The sequence below is a fragment of the Myiozetetes cayanensis genome, unplaced genomic scaffold (assembly GCF_022539395.1).
Source record: "Myiozetetes cayanensis isolate MyiCay16 unplaced genomic scaffold, myiCay2020 scf9, whole genome shotgun sequence".
NCBI classification, from domain to species: domain Eukaryota; kingdom Metazoa; phylum Chordata; class Aves; order Passeriformes; family Tyrannidae; genus Myiozetetes; species Myiozetetes cayanensis.
Genome location: NW_026088185.1, coordinates 34,846,122 through 34,865,501, shown reverse-complemented (window position 1 = coordinate 34,865,501; position 19,380 = coordinate 34,846,122). Strand labels below are relative to the sequence as shown.

At 38.8% G+C, this 19,380-nt stretch overlaps 1 protein-coding gene across 4 annotated transcripts in view; it reads right to left on the bottom strand.

The window, feature by feature from the left end:
• The window catches only part of ARHGAP15 (Rho GTPase activating protein 15), a 334,404-nt gene that overhangs the window by 157,064 nt on the left and 157,960 nt on the right, over positions 1–19,380 (bottom strand). For all 4 annotated transcript variants that reach the window (XM_050339915.1, XM_050339913.1, XM_050339914.1 and 1 more), the window contains 2 exons: positions 5,855–5,953; positions 3,922–4,048 (listed from right to left, as the gene is read on the bottom strand). In XM_050339915.1, the coding sequence (XP_050195872.1) occupies positions 3,922–4,048; positions 5,855–5,953 (226 nt within the window). The remainder of the gene's footprint in view (positions 1–3,921; positions 4,049–5,854; positions 5,954–19,380) is intronic.

The following is a 19,380-nucleotide window of genomic DNA, read 5'->3' as shown; positions in this document are numbered from 1 at the left end:
TATATATATTTATATATTTTTTTAAAAATCTTGATGCTCTAGTTGTGGCACCTCAAGCTGGAATTCAGACATGGAGGAGATTTTCCAGGCTCCTTTGCAAGGGATGCATGACTAACCACTGGGTTTTAACTAAAGGGTTCATGAAGATAAGGAAAAAATATGCGAGTAGAAACAATAAAAATAATGCAATTCAATCTTATCAATTCAGGCAGTTCCAGCTTTTATGTGGCAAACAAGGAGATCAAATTGCATTTATCTAATATCACAGATTTTTTTAAATGTCTAAAATATTTCATTATTTTGCTTTGGCAACTTAAAGCTGAGGAACAGATTACTGTTCCCACTACATAAGGAAATAACTGACAACAATTAGTATTTATTCTTGTTGCTTTTGTAATAAAAATAGAATTCCATCACTTTCAAGGAAACCTAAAATATTAATAAGAATGTGATGAACTGAGTAAATGTGACGCCATAAGGAAATGATGGAGAACAGGTTGGAAATATAGTGCTTTGGGAATGGATTGCATTATCAAGCTTGTGATTGTGCATTTTGACAAGAGCAGCCCTCAGATTGATACAGTAGCCAAAGGGCACTCTTCCTACTGCGGAGCTGTTTGTTTCCATCCAGGAAAGGGGGAGTAGAAGGGGAATTGATCCCCTCTAACAATCGATAGCAACTCCAGCCCGGGCTCTTCCACAAGAGGTCCCTCCTGAGTGACAGAATTCCCAGATGGTGGCCAAAAATGGCTCAGATGACGCAAAACGTGACACGACCGTGGGCAAGAAAAGAAATTCTCTTAGTGGAGAGTGTGGAGTTGGTTTCATTACCCTCAACACAACTGTCCTAACAAGTCCTCTAGACCACAGATACAGTAAGGACCCCTGCTTTTTGTAGAGATGAGTAATTTCTGGGAATCTTGTGATGCACAAAACTTTTCCCTACATCCCAGATCCTTCCTCTACTTTCCATGCACCATGACAGCATTTTTGCTTTCAGTCTCACCCAGGTGCCTGGTTTCATGTGGTGTAAAATTAACGTGGCAGACCACCTACCAGCAGACCCAATTATAATTGGTACTAATTAAGAGGGGTTTTTTGGCAAACTTAGGAGAAAAGCAAACAAACAAACAAAAAAACCCCTATGGTCTAAATGATAACTGAATTACTTGGAAATTATGAAGTCTGACACTAATTTTTAAAATTAGAACAACATTTGTTTGCATTAAAAGGAGAGGTGCTGCGAGGCAGTCTCCTTGCACCAAACGTGTACTTCTTCTAATGGGAGAGGCTGCTGGAATGAAAACCACGTTCTTTCTGACCCAGCATTAGCTGCATAAATTAAATCAGTGAAATAGTTGGCACCATAAAATAAAGAGTCATCTCTCTCCATGTATTTGAGAACAAGCTCCTGGCTTTACATATTTTGGAAATGCTCCCCAAGGCCATCCTTGGTTTCTTCTTAGCTCAAGAAAACTTCAATTGGAACATGAGTTGAAACCAAACTGGATGAGAAGCCACTGAAAAGCTGCGTGACCAAGAGGACAGCCACTCTGTGAACTTTGGAAATTAAGCCTGGCAGTTTAAGCCCAATTTTCAGAGAAATCAGTGTCTACAGCTCCAAGAGCATAACAGAGAATTACCATTTGTCCTTGTAGTGTAAGCAGAAGCAATTAGGATTAGACATAAAAAGTAAATTCCTGCTACTAAGTCTCTAGGGGCAGTCTCCCCAGTTTTAAATTAAGGAGTAAATTACTGAAGTGCTTTGCTTAGAATATACCTGTTCTTTACATACTTGTGCTGCTAAAAGAAAAAAAAGCAATGATGCAGCAATATCAAGTCTAAAACTGGACATTTTTTTCCAGCCCTTAAAGTGTAGAGAAGGTAAACACAAATGAGTCTGAACTGTCTGAATATTCCACTACAGGTTATCAGGGCAGGGGGAGTGGGCTTCTAACACATCAGTTACTCATCTTCTGCATTAAACTGGAGTCTTAAGCCATCGTTAAAAAACCTCCTTTGTTTGGATTTGGCATTGGCAATAGTCAATAATGTAAGAGCACTATAAAATTATAAAATCGTTAAACTTTGTGAGAACTTTATAAACACGCTTGCAGATATTGCACATATCTTTGTGCTCTGCAGTCAAACTGGACAATGAAACGACCACCTGTTAACTGCTAACAATGTGTCATTACCAGTTCTCATGCCTTTTTAAAGCAATTTTGGCTCTAGCTGCCGATAATTCTGGCTACGATACTTGTGTGAACATTAAGGGCACAGAAAGCCAAAGGCAGAAAACTGACAATACAGTTTGTGCTTAGACTACTAATAAGTAAGTGAATAATATGATTTTTCTAATTCCACATAATTGCTTGATCTCAAGGGGCCAAAAAAAAAAAAAAAAGTTCTGAATACATATTTTAGAAGCAATCCAATCTACGGTATTTAAATGCAAGCTTCGATTCAGTGAGATTTCACAGCAGATATTTTCACATTTTTTTAATATTTTAAATAGCCTTTAACAAAACGGAGGTTATTCAGGATTCTCTAAGGTTTGAAAAGAAACATAGACTAAGTCTCTGTCACTGCTCATAGTCACTTTTTCTGTTTTGTCTGACAAATTATCATTTAAAGATATGTGAGAAGTCTAAATAAATAAATAAAAATTCCCCGAGTGCTGAGACAGTTTATGGGCATTTTGCTATTAGATACAATAAGAACAGAATCAGACCCTCAGAACTCACTATATTCTCAGTCTTATTTTTCTTCCTCCGAGAAATGCAACGTAACACCCAGTACAAAGATATTGGGACAATTTTTCACAAGCTACATTCAGGCTACTTTATATTTTATAACATGAAGAAAAAAAAAAAACTTAAAAAAAAAAAAGAAACAAACCTCCAAGATAATAGGAAAACAACAACAAGAATCTGTGATCTGCAAAAAAGAGACTATTTAATGAGTCTCTGTTTGTGTGTACGCGCACGCATGTGTGCATATATTTATGATTGTGTGGATAATTATCATTAAAAATAGCCATGTTGGGCCTTTTTAGTGCAGCCCTTTTCTTAACATCTCAGGCTTTGATCCTACGCTGAAATGTGTGGAGGCAAATTCCTGCACAGCCCTTCGGTACCTATAGGTACCTCGTACCAGCCTGCCAGTCTGAAGCTGTCACGGCGCTGCCATTGGGAGCTGGATGTGAATCTCCCGCCAAACAAAGAAAGGAAAAGGAAAAATTCAAGGCAGAGGGTGAAATTAAAAAATTGCTGAGTGTGTGATTCAGGGTCAGCAGCAGCAGCTCCTGCGGCTGCTGCCCACGATGTCACAAGCATCTCGGCACAAGCTGGGAAAGGAAAGTCTTTTCAGTGGAGTAAAAGCACAGCCCTGCCAGTTTTAGATCACTTTCTTTGCTAATCACACTGACAAAACCCAACATCAAACCCTGAAATTTATCTTCTATAAAATTATAGATACATCACTGATTGTCGGCTGCGGAGGATATGTCAATTCTTTCAGCAATTCAGTGTATAAAGACACAACAGACAAAATTACTCTGGCAATTTGAGGTATTTTACTAAAATGGAAACAAAGCAACTGCAACAGACCATTAACGTAGGGCTCATGTTGCTTATTTTTAAAAATAAATGGCTTAAATAAATGTCTTTGCTCCTAAACAAATTTATTTTGCTTAGGAGAGAGTGTCACCCTTTAAAAGTGTGGAGCTAGTAACTGTCTTTACTTAAATGCAAGTTATGTATATCAGCACAGAACATATTCAGCTTTAAAATTCTCAGTGATCTTCCTTACATTCTGTATGTAATAAAAATTATCTTAGCCTATAATGGCATAGTTATTTAAAAAGGAAAGAAAAAAAAAAAAAAAGGAAAGAAAAATGAGGAAAGAAAAAAGCCTTACTTAAAGATTTTCTGTGTTCAGGCTTTGGCTCTTTGGATTCAGTGTCTAAGCTATTCAGTAATTCGATGCTGGAGGATCTTCTGAGTTTGTACTCCAAATTTCTCGATGTAATTCTCTGTTCTTTTGGCTGGGAAAAGAATATATATATATATATACATATGTGTATGCTTTTAATAAAATTATTATTTGTAAGAATGAAGCAAGAGATTCCAGAATGCCAGTTCAGAAGCTCACAGACACACACAGAGCAAGTGTGCAGGGAGTATATAATTTAAGGAAAGTGTAATGCAAAATTTGTCATATGGCAGAGCTTTTATGGCCCTGACAGACTGATCTTAATTTCTGAGATAAATTCCTATTTAAGTGAGGAAAACAAAAGGCCTGCTTCTTTAGGCTTTAGAGACCAAAATTATTTCCACATTGCAGGCTACTTCCAAATGCTGGCAAAGAGGAAGGGTGTTTAAATTGCCTTTCTGATTTAGATAGTTACAGTAAATATTCTTGCTAGCACAATTGTTTCAAATATCATTGCAAATTTGGGGTTGAATTCTGCTGGTTTAAGCTTAGGAAGTAGTTGGGGGGCTTCTCTCCTTCTCAAATTCACTGGCAGACAAAGTTAAAATTAACGGGGACAAGAAGCAGAAGAACAAACGAAAAAAGGGGCTGCTGTTTCAGCTAAACCCACGTCTCTTCCCATGGCACTTGGTCAGGTGAGATTTAGCCATCCCAACAGCCCCAAGAGATGCCAGGCTTTCCACACTCGTTCAAAGTTTCAAAACTGAGCTGAAATGACAGGGATGAAGTGGCCACGGAGCGCTGGGTGGTGACGTCCTGTCCTGCGCACACGGCAGGGCAGAACCTCGGCCAGGACCAGCCCTGCCCCAGCTGCTGGGGCTCTGCTGCCACAATATTACTATGGCTACACTAAAAAAAAATATATATTTAATCAAGTCTATTAGATGTTCAGCTGAATAACATGCAAAAAAAAAAATAATTCTTTTTTTTTTTCTGACTCTCCGTGGAAAACTCCACCCCAAAATCTTCAGTCGGATATCAATATCCTCACACACCCAATGAAATGCACAATATGAAGACATACATCATCAGATCAAACTTTCCTTGGCTGATTATAGCCTCAGGGTAATAGAATGTTTGTAGCTCTTTAAGGAAACAGTAGCTGTGTTCAGATTAACCCTTTCAAAGAGGCTGCAAATTCCACTGCAGCAAAACCACTGAAAAATGCAAGAAATGGGGATATTTTTCTCTCACCAGATTCTGCAGTGAACAGGGAAAGTCAGTGCCCTCTAAAAAAAAATAATTGTTCTTGTACCAGGCAGAGATAGGAGGAAGACATTTGGATTTTGTACTGAGAGTGGCAAAAAAAGAAAGAAAAAGCTACAGCTGAAGCTGGTTTGGTAATTAAAAACTGTTTTAATAAAATGCAACCCTGCTTACTTCTGGTAGAAAACCCCCAGCCTTCCTGGGAGAATAACAGCAATCAGTTACAAAGGAATATTATTTGCTAGTGTTATTCTTGTGAATAAGTAATACAAAAATTCATAAAAGGCTCAAATGTATTAATAGTTCTATTGAAGATTATATACTGTAGGCTGCATAAACAGAAAAAGCAGAAATTCATTAGTTATTAAGTGCTTGTGTGCTTTTACAACCCTCAGCAAGCCAACGTCCTTGTTATTTCAGAGAAATAAATGTAGCGTTCCGTTTCGAGGCAAGAATCAAATGACATTTTTGTGCAACAACCTTGTTTATCTGACATTTTTTAGGAGATTTGCATGCATGTTTTTATGTCCTTCAGAGAAGGGAACGTCTAGCTAGCTGCTGACTGCCTAAAACCTGTGGAGATGCCTGAGCAAATGAAGTTGAAATTGCTACATCTTAATTAATAAAGGTAACAGCCAAAACAAATACATACCAATCTGTCAATTGCATTTTTGATAGCGTGGAACCAATCCAATATGAGAAAGTCGATATCCGACTGGAGGAGGAACTCATTTCCTGACACTGTCGTGATCTGGGGAGGGCATGGACACACACAGGTAAGTAAGGCACACACCAGACAGATGATTTTCCTCTGTTTTCCCTCCTATTTCCCCCAAATGCTCTTCCTTTTTACCAGGAATTATCTACTGGAGTGCCGAGTTACTGAGGAGTTTTGAACCTCTGTCTGAAAACTGTTCTGAATATGTCACAACAAACGAGATATTGTCTCAGCAATGCAACCACCGAACACAAATAGTGCAAAAATAACGGGAATGTGACAAAAGTTAAGGAAAGCCAGGAAACTCAGCGTGGCAAGACACAGTTCAAATGAAATCAGAGCACCCTGAAAAGAAATGAATGCAATGAGAGAATTATTTCCTGTCCTTTGCAGTTTCCTTTTCTATTTTAGTATTATTATTTTTATGTCTGGTACCACTATTCTTGAATTTTCACATTTATTGTACACCTGAAATTCCAGAGTCCACTTCCAAGCATTTTGGTAAAATTAATAATGTCACTCTTTCACATAAAAAAAAAAAAAAGAAAAATTACCATCAAAGATGGCTGCAGCAGAGTAATTAGGAGCCCATTTATCATGAAAAAAAAAAAATCCCCAGTTTGTCTCAATAGAAGTCGATTTACATTTTTGACCCACTCACTGGGAATATTTATCAAAAGAACATTCAATCCCCTGATAATGCTGTTTCGCTGCCTAACCTAATATTTGGTGGAAATATGCATGTGTGTGCTGCTGGTCTGAACTTCTGTAAACCACTGGGATAATAATGATACATCACTTTTTATTTTACATATCTATATCTATATTTCACCAGAGGAAATCTCCAGGTACTTCACACAACAGGTTGAAACAACCATTTTACAGATGGAAAAACTGAGGCACAGAGCTGGGCAGTGCTTTGCCCCAGAATTATTCAGAATTCCAGGTCCTTGAGGCCACAGAGCACGAGCAGGACAAAACAGCTCTCTGTGTTTCCAGACAGGTGAATGAAGGGCTACAACCCCACCACGTTTTGGAAGGGACAGGAGCTCATCCTGCCCGCACTCCAAACCAGCTCAGCTCCTGCCAGCACTGAAACCAGTGTCTTTTTTTTTTATTATTTTGTTGTTATTAAGAGTTGCTTGTGTGAAATGTGACATCCACATTTGGGAATTGGACTCCTGGGTTTCAGTGTTTGGTGGATGCAGGTTTAGTCTGCATATTGGGATGTTCACTGGAACATGGTATTGACTAAAATCTATTCAGTTTTTTTTCAGAGAATGACTGAACACAGTGGACAATAGAGATTTCCTTCTGACCAAACTTTGAAGAAAAGCAGAGCAAAGCCATTAAGACCTGGCACAGCCTATTTATGTAAATCCATCAACATGAAGTGCTACTGTTCACTGCATCTCCCCTGTGTCAAGAGTTTTTACTGAAGCAAAAAAGAAAAAGCAGATCCTCACCAGCCTGGGTACTCCCTGCATCTTCCTTAAAACTGAAATACTACCAGGAAAAAAAAGCTAAAAACCAAAACAACAGCTTAATGTCTCATTAATTGTCCTATAACCCTGCCTTTATTGAGGAAATGCCTGCAAGGAAGGTTTCCAAAGTCATCAGCATTAAGGAAAATCCCGTCAGTGCAGCTCCAGAGGAGACATCCTGTGAGAGCACTGCGGAGAATGTGGGAATGGTCCCCTGGCTCGGGCTCGGGGGCTGCCTGGCTGCAGATGTTCGTCCTGTCCTGTCCTTTCTGCACCCATCAGCAGCAAACTCCAGCCACCCCATTGCTCCCCGTGCACACGGGACAGTTATTTATTAGGGGAATTTTAATTCCCCTATTAGTCCACAGCCACAGTGTTAATCACTACTCACACACCCACCCTTCCCTTTATAGAAAGGATATAAAAGGCCAAAATTCAACTTAAGGTGAGCAGTAGAAAGATCTGACCTCCAGTTCTGTGCCCAGCTCACACGGCAAGGCTTGAGTTCAAAATGTATGATATGGTATCACAACTTATTAATGTATACACGCCGATATGAATTAGACTAAACACAGGCAACAATTCAATCTAATGCCTCTCTCCCAGTATAAACAAATCATTATTAAAATTATAAAATGGAATAACATTTTCAAAGTAAGAGCAACATATGTAATTAGATTTACTGTATTTTGAAGGCTTAAAAAGGACACAACATAGTTCAGCCTTCCGTTCAGTAAATTCAGGCTTTATTAAAATACAAGTATTCAGCACTGCATAAATATTTGCACTGTATGATATGCAAAAGAGATACTCCATTGCTAACAAGACCAAAGCAAAATACATGTTGAAAGTTTCTTTGTCTGAATGTGTTATTTTGATAATCATATATTATCAGTGTTTTATGAGCAAATCTGTAAAAACAGATCATAGAATTGAGGGAAGAGAATTCATTTAAAATATACTTTCTGTAAGATATAGTTCAAGTCCTTTTCTTTCTTTCCTCAGACTAATCTTCAGAGTAACTAGACAGTTTCAAGAAGACTGCTACTGCTCTCTACAGTTTAAATGCATCCACTCCTTAATTACAGTCAGTAATTGACTTTGTTCTGCTCCATTCCAGTCATTCACAGGCAAGCAGTTCCAAAGGCTTTGGCTGGTAAATCCCATTTAATGTGCAGGTTTTCTATCCCACTTTTATATATTACCTCCTTAGGATTTCTGATAAATGGCTCTTGGAAGGGATTGCTAAACCATATTTGCACTTTGAACAATCAAATCTTCAACACCCTTGGGAAAAGACATCAGTGAAGAATGCTGGTTTTGACTAAACCTTGTGATTGAACAATTTATGATCACAGCCCTAAATGATGTATAACTAACAACAAGCAGAAATTGTTCAGTATTAAGGCCTGTTAACACACCATCCCTGTGTCAGGCACTGCTGAAATAAACAGAGAGGCCAGGGAAACAAATGAAAGACAAATCTGGGGGTGAAAAAAAAAAGAAAATGAAGTGCTCTATCTAGAGCTGCCAGACTCCATTGTGCCAGGTACTTCACTTATTTAAATACCTCCCGAAATCCCTCTCTCTGTGCCATCATTTTTGCAAAGGCTACAGTCTGGAATTAGCATCACCTTACCAGGCAGAATGACGCTGCTGCTGTCAGCAATAAATACCCACGAGGAATGACAACTGACATCAACCCTCTGGTTTGCCATGCCCTTCAGGTTGGTCATAGGAGAGCCAGGGTGCCTGGATTCCCTCTATTGTTGCTACAGCACACTGGAAAAATTACCTCAAAGGGTGAATCCACTCACACAGTAGTTTTACACTGTCCTGCTGCTAAGCATTGATCCTCTGAAAACACAGGCTCACCACAGGTAAATGTGTGCTAAATTCATTGCACTGCTGGGCTGCCAACACCGTGTGGGAAGTGGTGAGAGGGACAGGTGTGAAACACTTTTTCTGATATTCTATTTGTGGCTTATTAAGGGTTTCTCTCGTCACCTTATAAAGCTGCAAATGGAGGGCTGAGATTCTTTTGCATGTCACCCTAATGATGTACCAAGGTGGTGTTCAACAAGGTCCTATTTTATTAAACAGAAAGATACCCTTGTAGCCTTTAGAAATAAAGGACACTAAATCTAATTAATACATTTACCATTTTATAATATATAAATATACTTTGAATACTACCCAGGATGAACAGTTCTTAAAAATCCTACAAATTATATATTTTTCCTGTACTAGGTTGTGCATGGGGACATACTATAGTGCAGAGCATGGCTGTGTTCCTCCAGGACTTCCAAACCTTTACAGATCACCTGGATCACCTTTTGGAACGTGTCTTAGAGACTGTTCCATTTCAGGGTATGCTTATACCAATGTAAAACAAGAGATAAATCACAGAAAAGTGCCATGAGGTATGCCCAGGGTCTTCTGTCCATAGTTTTCCTGCAAAGTCAGGTCTGAGGACTGCTGTGAAAAATGTCTCCTTCAGGGTATCCCTCTAGTTCACTACCAAATATACATTTCTATAGATACATTCATTCTTAAATTTATTTTAGCTGCAGAACAGGGATGGAGGCAATTTTAGCAATCCTACTGATAGGCACTCTGAGGAGATATGAGTGGGGGCGATAAATTCACACAGCAAAACAAAAAATTCAAACCCCTCTTATTGATTCACCCACTTCAAAGTGTACTTATGCATCTCTGGTGGCCAGAACTATTATTTGCAGTGATGAACTATTTTCAGACAATGCCAAGAACAAACCTTAACACAGGAAGTGAAGAATCCTGTGAGGAAGGAGAAATGCAGCAAAAAAACTTAGTCTGTACCCTGCAGTGAGCAAAAGGGAGCAGAGCGAGCAGCTTGGGAAGTGTGTGGCTCATGTGTAGCTCATGCATGGCCACCAAAAAAACATCTCACAGTTCTTATTTCAGCCAAATACTGAAACGAGCCATTGTTCAACTCGCTGAACTGTTGGGGTGAAGCTTCATATATCCTACCCCAATGGTTCAATGTTGGATTATTGGATGCTTTTGGAGCGTGGAAACTTCAGCAGTTGCTAATCCAGTGCAAGATTCAGTGCAGAAAACTGAAATTTTGATGCCACCTGGGACTCACACAGCTTGTGGTGAACACTAAGTGATTTAAACTTGGATTGACAGATACCTCTGCGTGCAGAAATTCAATAAAATGTGTTCCTCTTGTTGCACTGTGCATTGGGATTGCTGCCCTTGATATGTGTAGGGGAAAAAAAAGGGAAATGTGAGTCGCTGGAGCATTTCTAGCTCCAAAGCTAACACTTTTCTGCCTTCCCACTGCTCCCTTCATCTCACCTTGCTCTCTCACAAAGTGGTGATTTTTTTTCTGATCATGTTAATCAACCTGATTCCCCACAACGAAGAGGAATCTTGGCTTTTCTCTCTGTTTTCCTGAGAGAATTTTGCTGGATGGGATCTATCCACCCAGCCCATGTAACACAGGACATGCTACATCTCCATCTGCATGGTAGCCACCAGGGATGGGACAGGGAAGCTGTGAAAAGAGTCAAAAAGAAAACTAAAAAAAAAATGAAAAAAAGAAAGAAGGTAGACTAGGAATTTTCTCTCTCTAAATATTAATTTAGAAAATCATTAGAATATAATATAACTTGAGAATAAACACATAAAACATATATACTCATGTGTCCACACCCCCAGTAGAAGTAGAATTAATTAAAGTTGGGAGACACTATGCTCCTTAGTGGTTTAATTAGCTGGATTTGAATTAAATGGGGACCAAGCTATTCAAGTTTTTAAAAATATGTCAAAAGTCTAACTTCATTTCTGGAAGTTGATCTTAAATTCTTTCTCACAGATAATCCAGTCTCTTGGCCATGTTTATGCTGAATGAGTGAGCAGCAGAAAGGATAAATAAAATATCCCTCTGTGCTGCACTGTGGTGAGCTGAGTCTAATAGCAAAAAAATGGAAATAGAAGGAAAAAAAGGATCAGTATTGAGCTGCATTATGTTTGTACAGCATCACGTATCCATTCTATGATCCAGCCTATCAAACAGAGGTAGTCATGGTTATACTGATAGTTAAATTACTTAAAGGACTCTAAGATGTTTATGACTACCAAAGAAATTTCATTATCAAGCAGATTGTCTGTCTCATATTACAGTCTGGCTTCACCCATCTAGCAGTCCTTTGGATGTCGAGCAAAGTTAACATTGAAGTGATGGGGAAATATCAGCTTGAGAGAAAAGGTCTTCAACCAATCTTTCAAAAAAAAAAAAAAAAAAGGAAGATATTTGTTAAAAAATTTGGTGAGAAAGTATCTGCCTTGTGTTCCCAATGTTGCTAGATGTTAAGTAAATATATGCTGATTGCAAAAAAGTTGCTTTGGCAACTCTCTTATTAAAATGCATTTGTAACCCCCATCTGTCATGAAAGTTTTGAAAAGTTTGTTTACTTTGGAGAGCCGCCTTATCCAGGGTTACCCCGGCATACAATGATAGCAGTCTTCAGAAGTTGTGTGAGGAACAAGCCACTAGGGATCCATTTTTGTTTTAATTGGCACACACAAACACTTTTCTGGTCTGTCAAAAAGATCAAGCTAATATGCATGGCGGGTGTTATATTCTCAGCTTTTGGGAGTAGTAAAGCTCCCTTTATTTAAGTAATTTAAATGATAGACTGCAAAAACTTTGCAAGTCAGAAAAATGTTTTATACTTTCTTTGGGAATATTTGTTTTAGGCAACAGAAAATGTTCTACATATCTAAAGATGTTGAACCTTATGTTTTAATTACCCCGGTTTTTTCTGACTCTGTAAAAATGACTGTGAAAACCAAGGATTGCAAAGAGGCAACAAACAGATCCCGTGTTTTCACAACTTCTGCCATATTAGAAATCGTAAGACCAAATGCTGCCAGATGTTTATAGGATATTTCCTCAGTTGTGTTGCCTTGTGGTATGACTGATTTGCACACCCATTCTCTGGGAACCTTTATGGGGCCATCACGTCAAAGCAACCTTCTCATATACAATAGGTTGCTTTTTAGTGAAACTAAACTGGTGCTGGCATTATACGCATCAGTGGCTCTGAAATGGATTCTACAGTCTCACATTTGGGGGTCAAACTTACAAGAAACAATAAATTTTTAAATAAAACTATATTGCACCAGTGGAGAACAGATAATTTATATGGTGAATTCCTGGGACTGAGGCCTTCAGCATAATTTAGTAATAAAATAATGAACTCTGGGACAGTTAAGAAGAAGAAAAAGTCCTTGAGCCTAAAGTTTCCCTTCTGCTGTGCCATGAACTCTTAGTATACAAATGAATTACATTAATAGTAGCAAGGAGAGAATCAAGTCTTCTTTCTGTACTATAAAGTAAAATTTTCCTTTCCTTCCTGGCTGTGAAGAATCTCAGTTGAAGAACTGATTTTCATTGCTTTTATGGGAAATATTGAACCAGTAGAAGGTCACAAGTCAATCTGATTAGGCCCTGAGACACCAAAACTCCTTCTTGGATTTGAAAAGGAGCTCAGGTTGGGGATCTGCTGAGTTTCTCTGGAGGAGGAAAGGTCCAGGGGAGCTAGGATATGTCACTGTTTTCAAGGAACAACTTGTCATCCTTCCTTTTACACCCACCAGTCCAGGTCTTATTTCTTGCTACCCTTGGAGGTACATGAGAAGAAAGCACGTGCTGTTTGAGCAAAAGGGAAGGCAAAGAAGAGAAAGTACTCTGCCAAGCATCCAGGGAGTGCACTGGGAAGTATTTCCTGCTGATTTGGCACACCGGTATTCTGCCCTGTACGAGACAGTTGGAATACTGAGACTGGCCTCTGAAAAACAGGGGTTTCCTTCAGAGGGTAAAGACCAGAAAGGCAAATGTGAGACAGGCAGCAGATGACCATCCTGGATGTCAGCCACTTGTGTTCAGCCTGCCGTGTTCCCCCTGCCCCTGCCCCCCTCCACTCCAGCCCCATGGATGCGCTGCCCTCGCCACGGGGCAGCGTGGATGGACTTCTGACAGCCTTCAAGCAAAAGTTAGGGGAGAATGGAAGTCACCAGTCTGGGGAGCAAGAAGTAAGTACCCCCAAAACTGGTAAAAGCGGAGAAGCAGGAGATCATAATTAAGACACAACTCAGTTGTGTCTGTGCATAGTGGGAAGTCGGGGAATAGACAATTGCACATTTTGTCCTCAGACGAAGACTAAAGGCGATGTATGAATACCTACTGCAAGCTACTTTTCTCCTTGGGGTAATATTTTACTGTTATTGCCTTTGCAATCTGAAGCCGTATATTACACAGCCACACACAGAGATATTGGCAATGGTTTCTCAGAGAAGTCCTGTCTTTCTTCGTTTTACCAGCTGGACAATACCTAGTGATGAATGGTCCTCCTGTCCAATTTTATATGCATGTTATAACACTTTATGATGTATGTGAGTGAGACTCAAAGTGATAAGTCCCTGCAACAAACAAAAATATCAAAGGGAGAATGAATGCTCTGCTTTCAGAGCAAGCAAAGATATATATTTAAAATATATATGTGCTATGTGTAAAGATTTCATTTTGCGGACTCTTATTTTAGCCAGAAATTTATTCATCAGTAGCAGAGCATTTCACAGCTACATTATTTGCAGGAAGAAGCCAGTACTGGCTCTTAGTATTCCATTTATGGACACATGTCTCCTATTAATAAGTGCTGAGATTGCACAATAAGAAAAAAGAGATGTTGCTATAAGTATCTTTATACTTATAGTAACGTATTTGGCCATGATTATAAGTGTTTATAAAACTTTCAAGAATCGTTCCTTGTCTACTTACACTAATGAGAACACCTGTTAAGATTAGAGCTGCACAGGCTTATTTGCATTGAATTCAGGCTTTTGCATACTGTACATCACTTTTTGAAACAATTAGATGTTTACAGAGAAATATAGCTAAAAGAAGAACAGCAGCTTGAATGCCCTCCAGCCCAAGTCAGTGCTAATCCTGGTCTGTGTGAAAAGCAGAAACCTGCTGAATTATAATACTGACACAAATTCAGTGAGCAGTGAACAAAGGTGTACCTGCAAATCCTCTGATAGCAGATGTTTCTTGTGGGGATTGGTACCCGCTGCTGAATAAACCATCTCTTAGAGATGAAACAGCACTACTGAATGGGATTTTCATTGTTATATTTACCAGTTTCTTTTCATTTGGATAGCTTCTTTTCCTTTTTTTTTTTTTTTTTTTTTTCTTGTGACTCAGAACATCTCTGTGTAGTGAGCATGTAGAACATGCGGTCATTTTCCAAAATAGCTGTATATGTTATTTTACTAACTTCCCAAAAGCCAATACAACACCACAAGGTTCCTCCTACTGCTTAAGATCCAATACATCGTCTCTGCAGTAAAGGTTTTTGTGGCCTGGGGCAAAGAGGCAGGAGGTCCCTTTCTATAAAAACAGGTCTGCTGAACGGTAAGTGCAATACCCTGCTGTGGCATGGCCATGCCAGCTATTGTTTAATAACAATGTACAACATCAAAGTTGGTCCATGATCTGAACACGTACTCTGCCAGCTGTGTCAAGTTCCTAAGTGGTGCAGGCAGGAAAAGATACTGGCTATTATCTTCCCTTGCATGCAGGGAGCAAACAGTGCATAACATCTTGGGTTTGCCTCTTTCCATCTTTATTTGTTTGTAAATATTAGTAAAAGCTAAGCAGGATGAAAAGTGTTTTGAATAAGGCTATTACATCCATTTCGGAAAACAAACATTTCCAACTACAACAACCGAAAAGATTTCTGTTTTTAAAAATTAGCGCTTTGATAAAAATTATGCTGTGGAGCTTCAGGACAAAGGTGAACACATTTTGTCACCTATCTGAGCTCTAGTTTCCAAGGAGTCACAACCTTGTGAGAAAACTTTCAGAGGTAATATGTTGTAAACTGAGTACAGAAGAACATGGATATTTCAAATAATAGAATCACAGAATGGGTTGGGTTGGAAGGGACCTTAAAGATCATCTATTTCAGGTTGCTCAGAGCTCCATCCAACCTGGCCTTGAACACTTCAAGAGTGCCAGTGCAGTTCCCAAACCATTCTTACATAGTTTTGATATTTATTTCATTTATGAATGAAGTTATTTCAAGTGATAAGCAGTACTCTAAGTTTAGATAGTATGGAGACAGTGTTATATTCAAAGAATAATATCTTCTAACTTTTGAAATTAGAAACACTTGTAATCTGAACTCTAAATTGTTGTGATAGTTTCAAACCAGTTTTCAAGAGCTGGAGGATCCTTGGATATTTATTTAGTCATTCTGGAACTGCACTGGCAGCATTGGAACTGCACTGGCCTTTAAATTTATCAGCTGCTCTATGTAGTAATTTAGCAATGACAGAAGGTTACTCAAAATGTTATTTAAAAATAACACATAACCAGAATATCAAATTATCTTTTCACAATAGGTGTCTAAGGGGAACTTTTCTATGAAGGGAGAATATAGCTCAGAACTCAGGGAATTTCTTAAACTAACTGAATTCGGTCAGCTAGTGGTCATAGGGTGGAAAACTACTCATACATCTGACTATGTAGCTCAGAAAGGAGAGAACCTACTTAGATCAACATTCTGCAATTGTAAGAAATACAGTGAAATTAGGAAAAAATATAAGAAACACGTACTTCCTCTGTAGTTCTTAGAGTTTTTGGTATGCACTGGGATATACCAAATAAACATTAAAAGCAAATATATTATTTTAAAAATATGTATAGTTTTTCAAGCATCTGACTACTTATTTTTTTTTAATAATGTAGGCTTTTCTCATGTATTAGAAAGTGATGTACACTTTGACATCTGTCAGTCAAGCTTCTGGCTATCACACTGGACAATCTGGAGGGACGCGCCACAATGTGATGTGGCATGCAGAAAATTTGAAAAACTCCATTTTTCCAAAATAAAAATCACATCTTCTAGTTTTAAATAGGGAGAATGATTGTAAAATATTTGGCCATCAAGACTGTAAAGATTGAGGTTGGATAATCAATAACGTTTGTGGTTGAATTACCCACTGATAACAAGTAATTTCCTGCTATTCGTGAGGGGAATTGGGAAGTGGATTTTGGGAATTTGGCAGACTCTGTCTCTCTTTTCTAAATATGCTGTGTCTGAAAGCCTGGTATTTGTTTCTATTGCAAGCTTTGGGATGATGCAGTATGGGCCAATGCAGGTTTGGGGTGACAGCTTGTTCAGGAATTCCAGGATCTAAATATAAGAGAAGCTAAAAATACACAAAACTATCAAGGCCAGGAATGGCCGGGTATTTGGGGGCCGAGTCCTCTGTGCCACAAAACCATATTTATCTGAATCCCTCCAACACCATTATTGTTGCTTCGTTTCTTGCCACTAGTAAATGTACAGCACCCATGGCTAAGAACTGCAGTGGTTTAAAACACGTTATGGCCTCCTTGTCCAAAGGTGTCATCTTATTAATTTGAGCACTGAGGATGCTGTGCCAAGAGATTCGTGGTTATACGGCAACCCAAAGTGCAGATGCACAAGGGCTGTGACCAGAGCATCTCCTCACAGACCCCAGACCCACACGTTTCTTGCCCTCCTCACCATGTTGTTCGAAATTCTGGATACATTATCAGCCTCACCAAACTCTACGGCACAGGACAAATCAAAAGCCAGCACCCCATCAGCAGCACAGGCATTAAACTGAGAGGCAACAGAAAAAGTCTTAAGGAAACTTGAATTCCAGACTCAAGTTTCTGAAAGCGTTCTGTTACCGTTGTTTTGTTACACTCTGACCCATGACCTAATGCTTTCAATGTTCTTCTACCACTAAGATAATTAAGAATGCTCTCAGATTCTTGATTCTGACAAAGGAAACTGGTAAGTTATTTCCCAGTGATCTGGGGTACTAACTTATTAGACCTGAGCTGGAAGACTCTACCAGTCGTGTCTAAGCAGAGACACGCAAGCGAGTTTGAACTATAAACAGAACTAATTACATTAACATTTCCCAATGCTTTCAAGACTCAGACTCGAAGCTTTTATTTGTTTCTCAAAAACCATGATCCTCTATGCTAATAAGTCTAAAAATTGATTAAAAGGAAAACATTCAAAGCAGAACCTGGCAGTGCAGCTTCTTATGTGCTTCCCTTTCATCTGCCGGAACACGGTAGCCCTGATTCAGCAAGGTACTTCATTAAGCAAAAGGCAACGTGCAGAATCTGAGTGCTTGAGCTGTTTTCAGTCACAAGAGTGAAATGAGCCAATCAGCCCGAGCAGAAAATAGCAGAAAAGTTATATTTATTCACAGAGCGAATATTTCAGGGAACAAAAGATATGTTAGTGACAGTCAGTAAGAGCTGCATGTAAATTAACAGCAGAACCACAAGAAACAAAGTTAGCTATCACTTGTAAGCCTAACAGCAAAAGAAAGCTATACCTTCCAGCCCAACTTAGAGAAAAGAATGCCTCATCAAGGAATTAGAGGGGGAGAAAACCAAAATAACTACAAAAAATTCCCTGCCACCTATTGGTTCCTTCACTGTTAGAAGCAAACCTACAGTAATAGTCTTATATACCTACTGGGAGAACACAAAAAAATATGGTTTTTTTTAAACTTCGGATATATTAGTAAAAACACAGCCAAAATACCTTGAAGATAATGAGAGAAAAATAACAACTATGTAAGAAATTGTACCTAGCTTTCAGCTAAACTCTTAGTCTTCAACTGCCAACAATCCCCATAACTCACTCTTTTCTTTCTGAGAACAGATGAACTGATTCTCTATCACAGCCAAGTTCATAATGTCTGAGATTAACTAGAAGTCCCTCACTTAGAGGATGACCTTACAAAGAATTAAGCCATAAATTAGATACTGCCAGAACTTGAGAAATAAAAGAAAAAAAAAAATGCTGAGAAATGTTTAGGTGTTTAGGAATTCAATTATAGCAATTTCATCTCTTGTTGAAATGCAAACCAACAGGCTGATAGCAGAGAAGTACACCACGTCCAAAGAAACTAGTGAGAAATACGAAAACAGGTGAATATTTATCAAAACCCTTGCTTAACAAAGGAGGGGGACTGATACCCACGTTATTTGGAAAGCTGCTTTTATCGACAGAGAGAACAGGATCTTAGTTTCACGCTTAACTCCGAACGATAACTCATCCCTGTTTTTCGCTGCTTTTGCTCAATGACAGGTCACTCACCTCACTACTGTCAAGCGTTACAAAAATTAACAATCAAGCCAATGAATCTAGATCAGTCCCTGCGTTTGAACTTGCTCATTTACCTCTACACTCCATTTCCTACAAGAAACCCGTTTGCTGCATCGCAGGACCAACTTCACAGCCGACACGGAGCAAGAGAGCCGGAGAACCTTGTGAATTTTCCCAATGTATCAGACTTACAGAAACACCTGTGCTAAATAACTTTGTGCTGAGCTACTGTGAAAAGCTGCAGTGTTAAGTAGCAATCACAGTTTCTGATTTTTCACTGAGCTGGTTACTCTTCTGCCAGCGTCCTCCGAGCTGTCGCGCGGAGCGTGAATGGTCCCCATTTTAATCTGGTTGCCTGTCTCGTTATTTAAATTGCTAAAGTCCCAAATTTCTTTATTTATCTTGGAGTATCATTATATCAATACAATGAGAATTCAGCAGCAGCTGATAAAGTTGAAAAAAATCTGTTCATAAATGCCTTTAATTTCTGAATTGAAACCGTTCATTCACTGACAACTCTAAGAAGACAAGAGCGGTTGAAGAAAATCTGAGGCATTTGATTTGATACAGATTTAAAAGTGTTATTTCTCTTGTTTAAAAATATCCCAAATACAGAATATAAGGATAAAATTACTGTAAAATTAAGTAAACTTAGAAAGTTGCTGTTGATCCATCCCTTATTAAGGACTGCAGCATTTATGTGAGGAAATCTCTGATTTCCATTTTATAAGGAAACAATGCCCTTAAATCT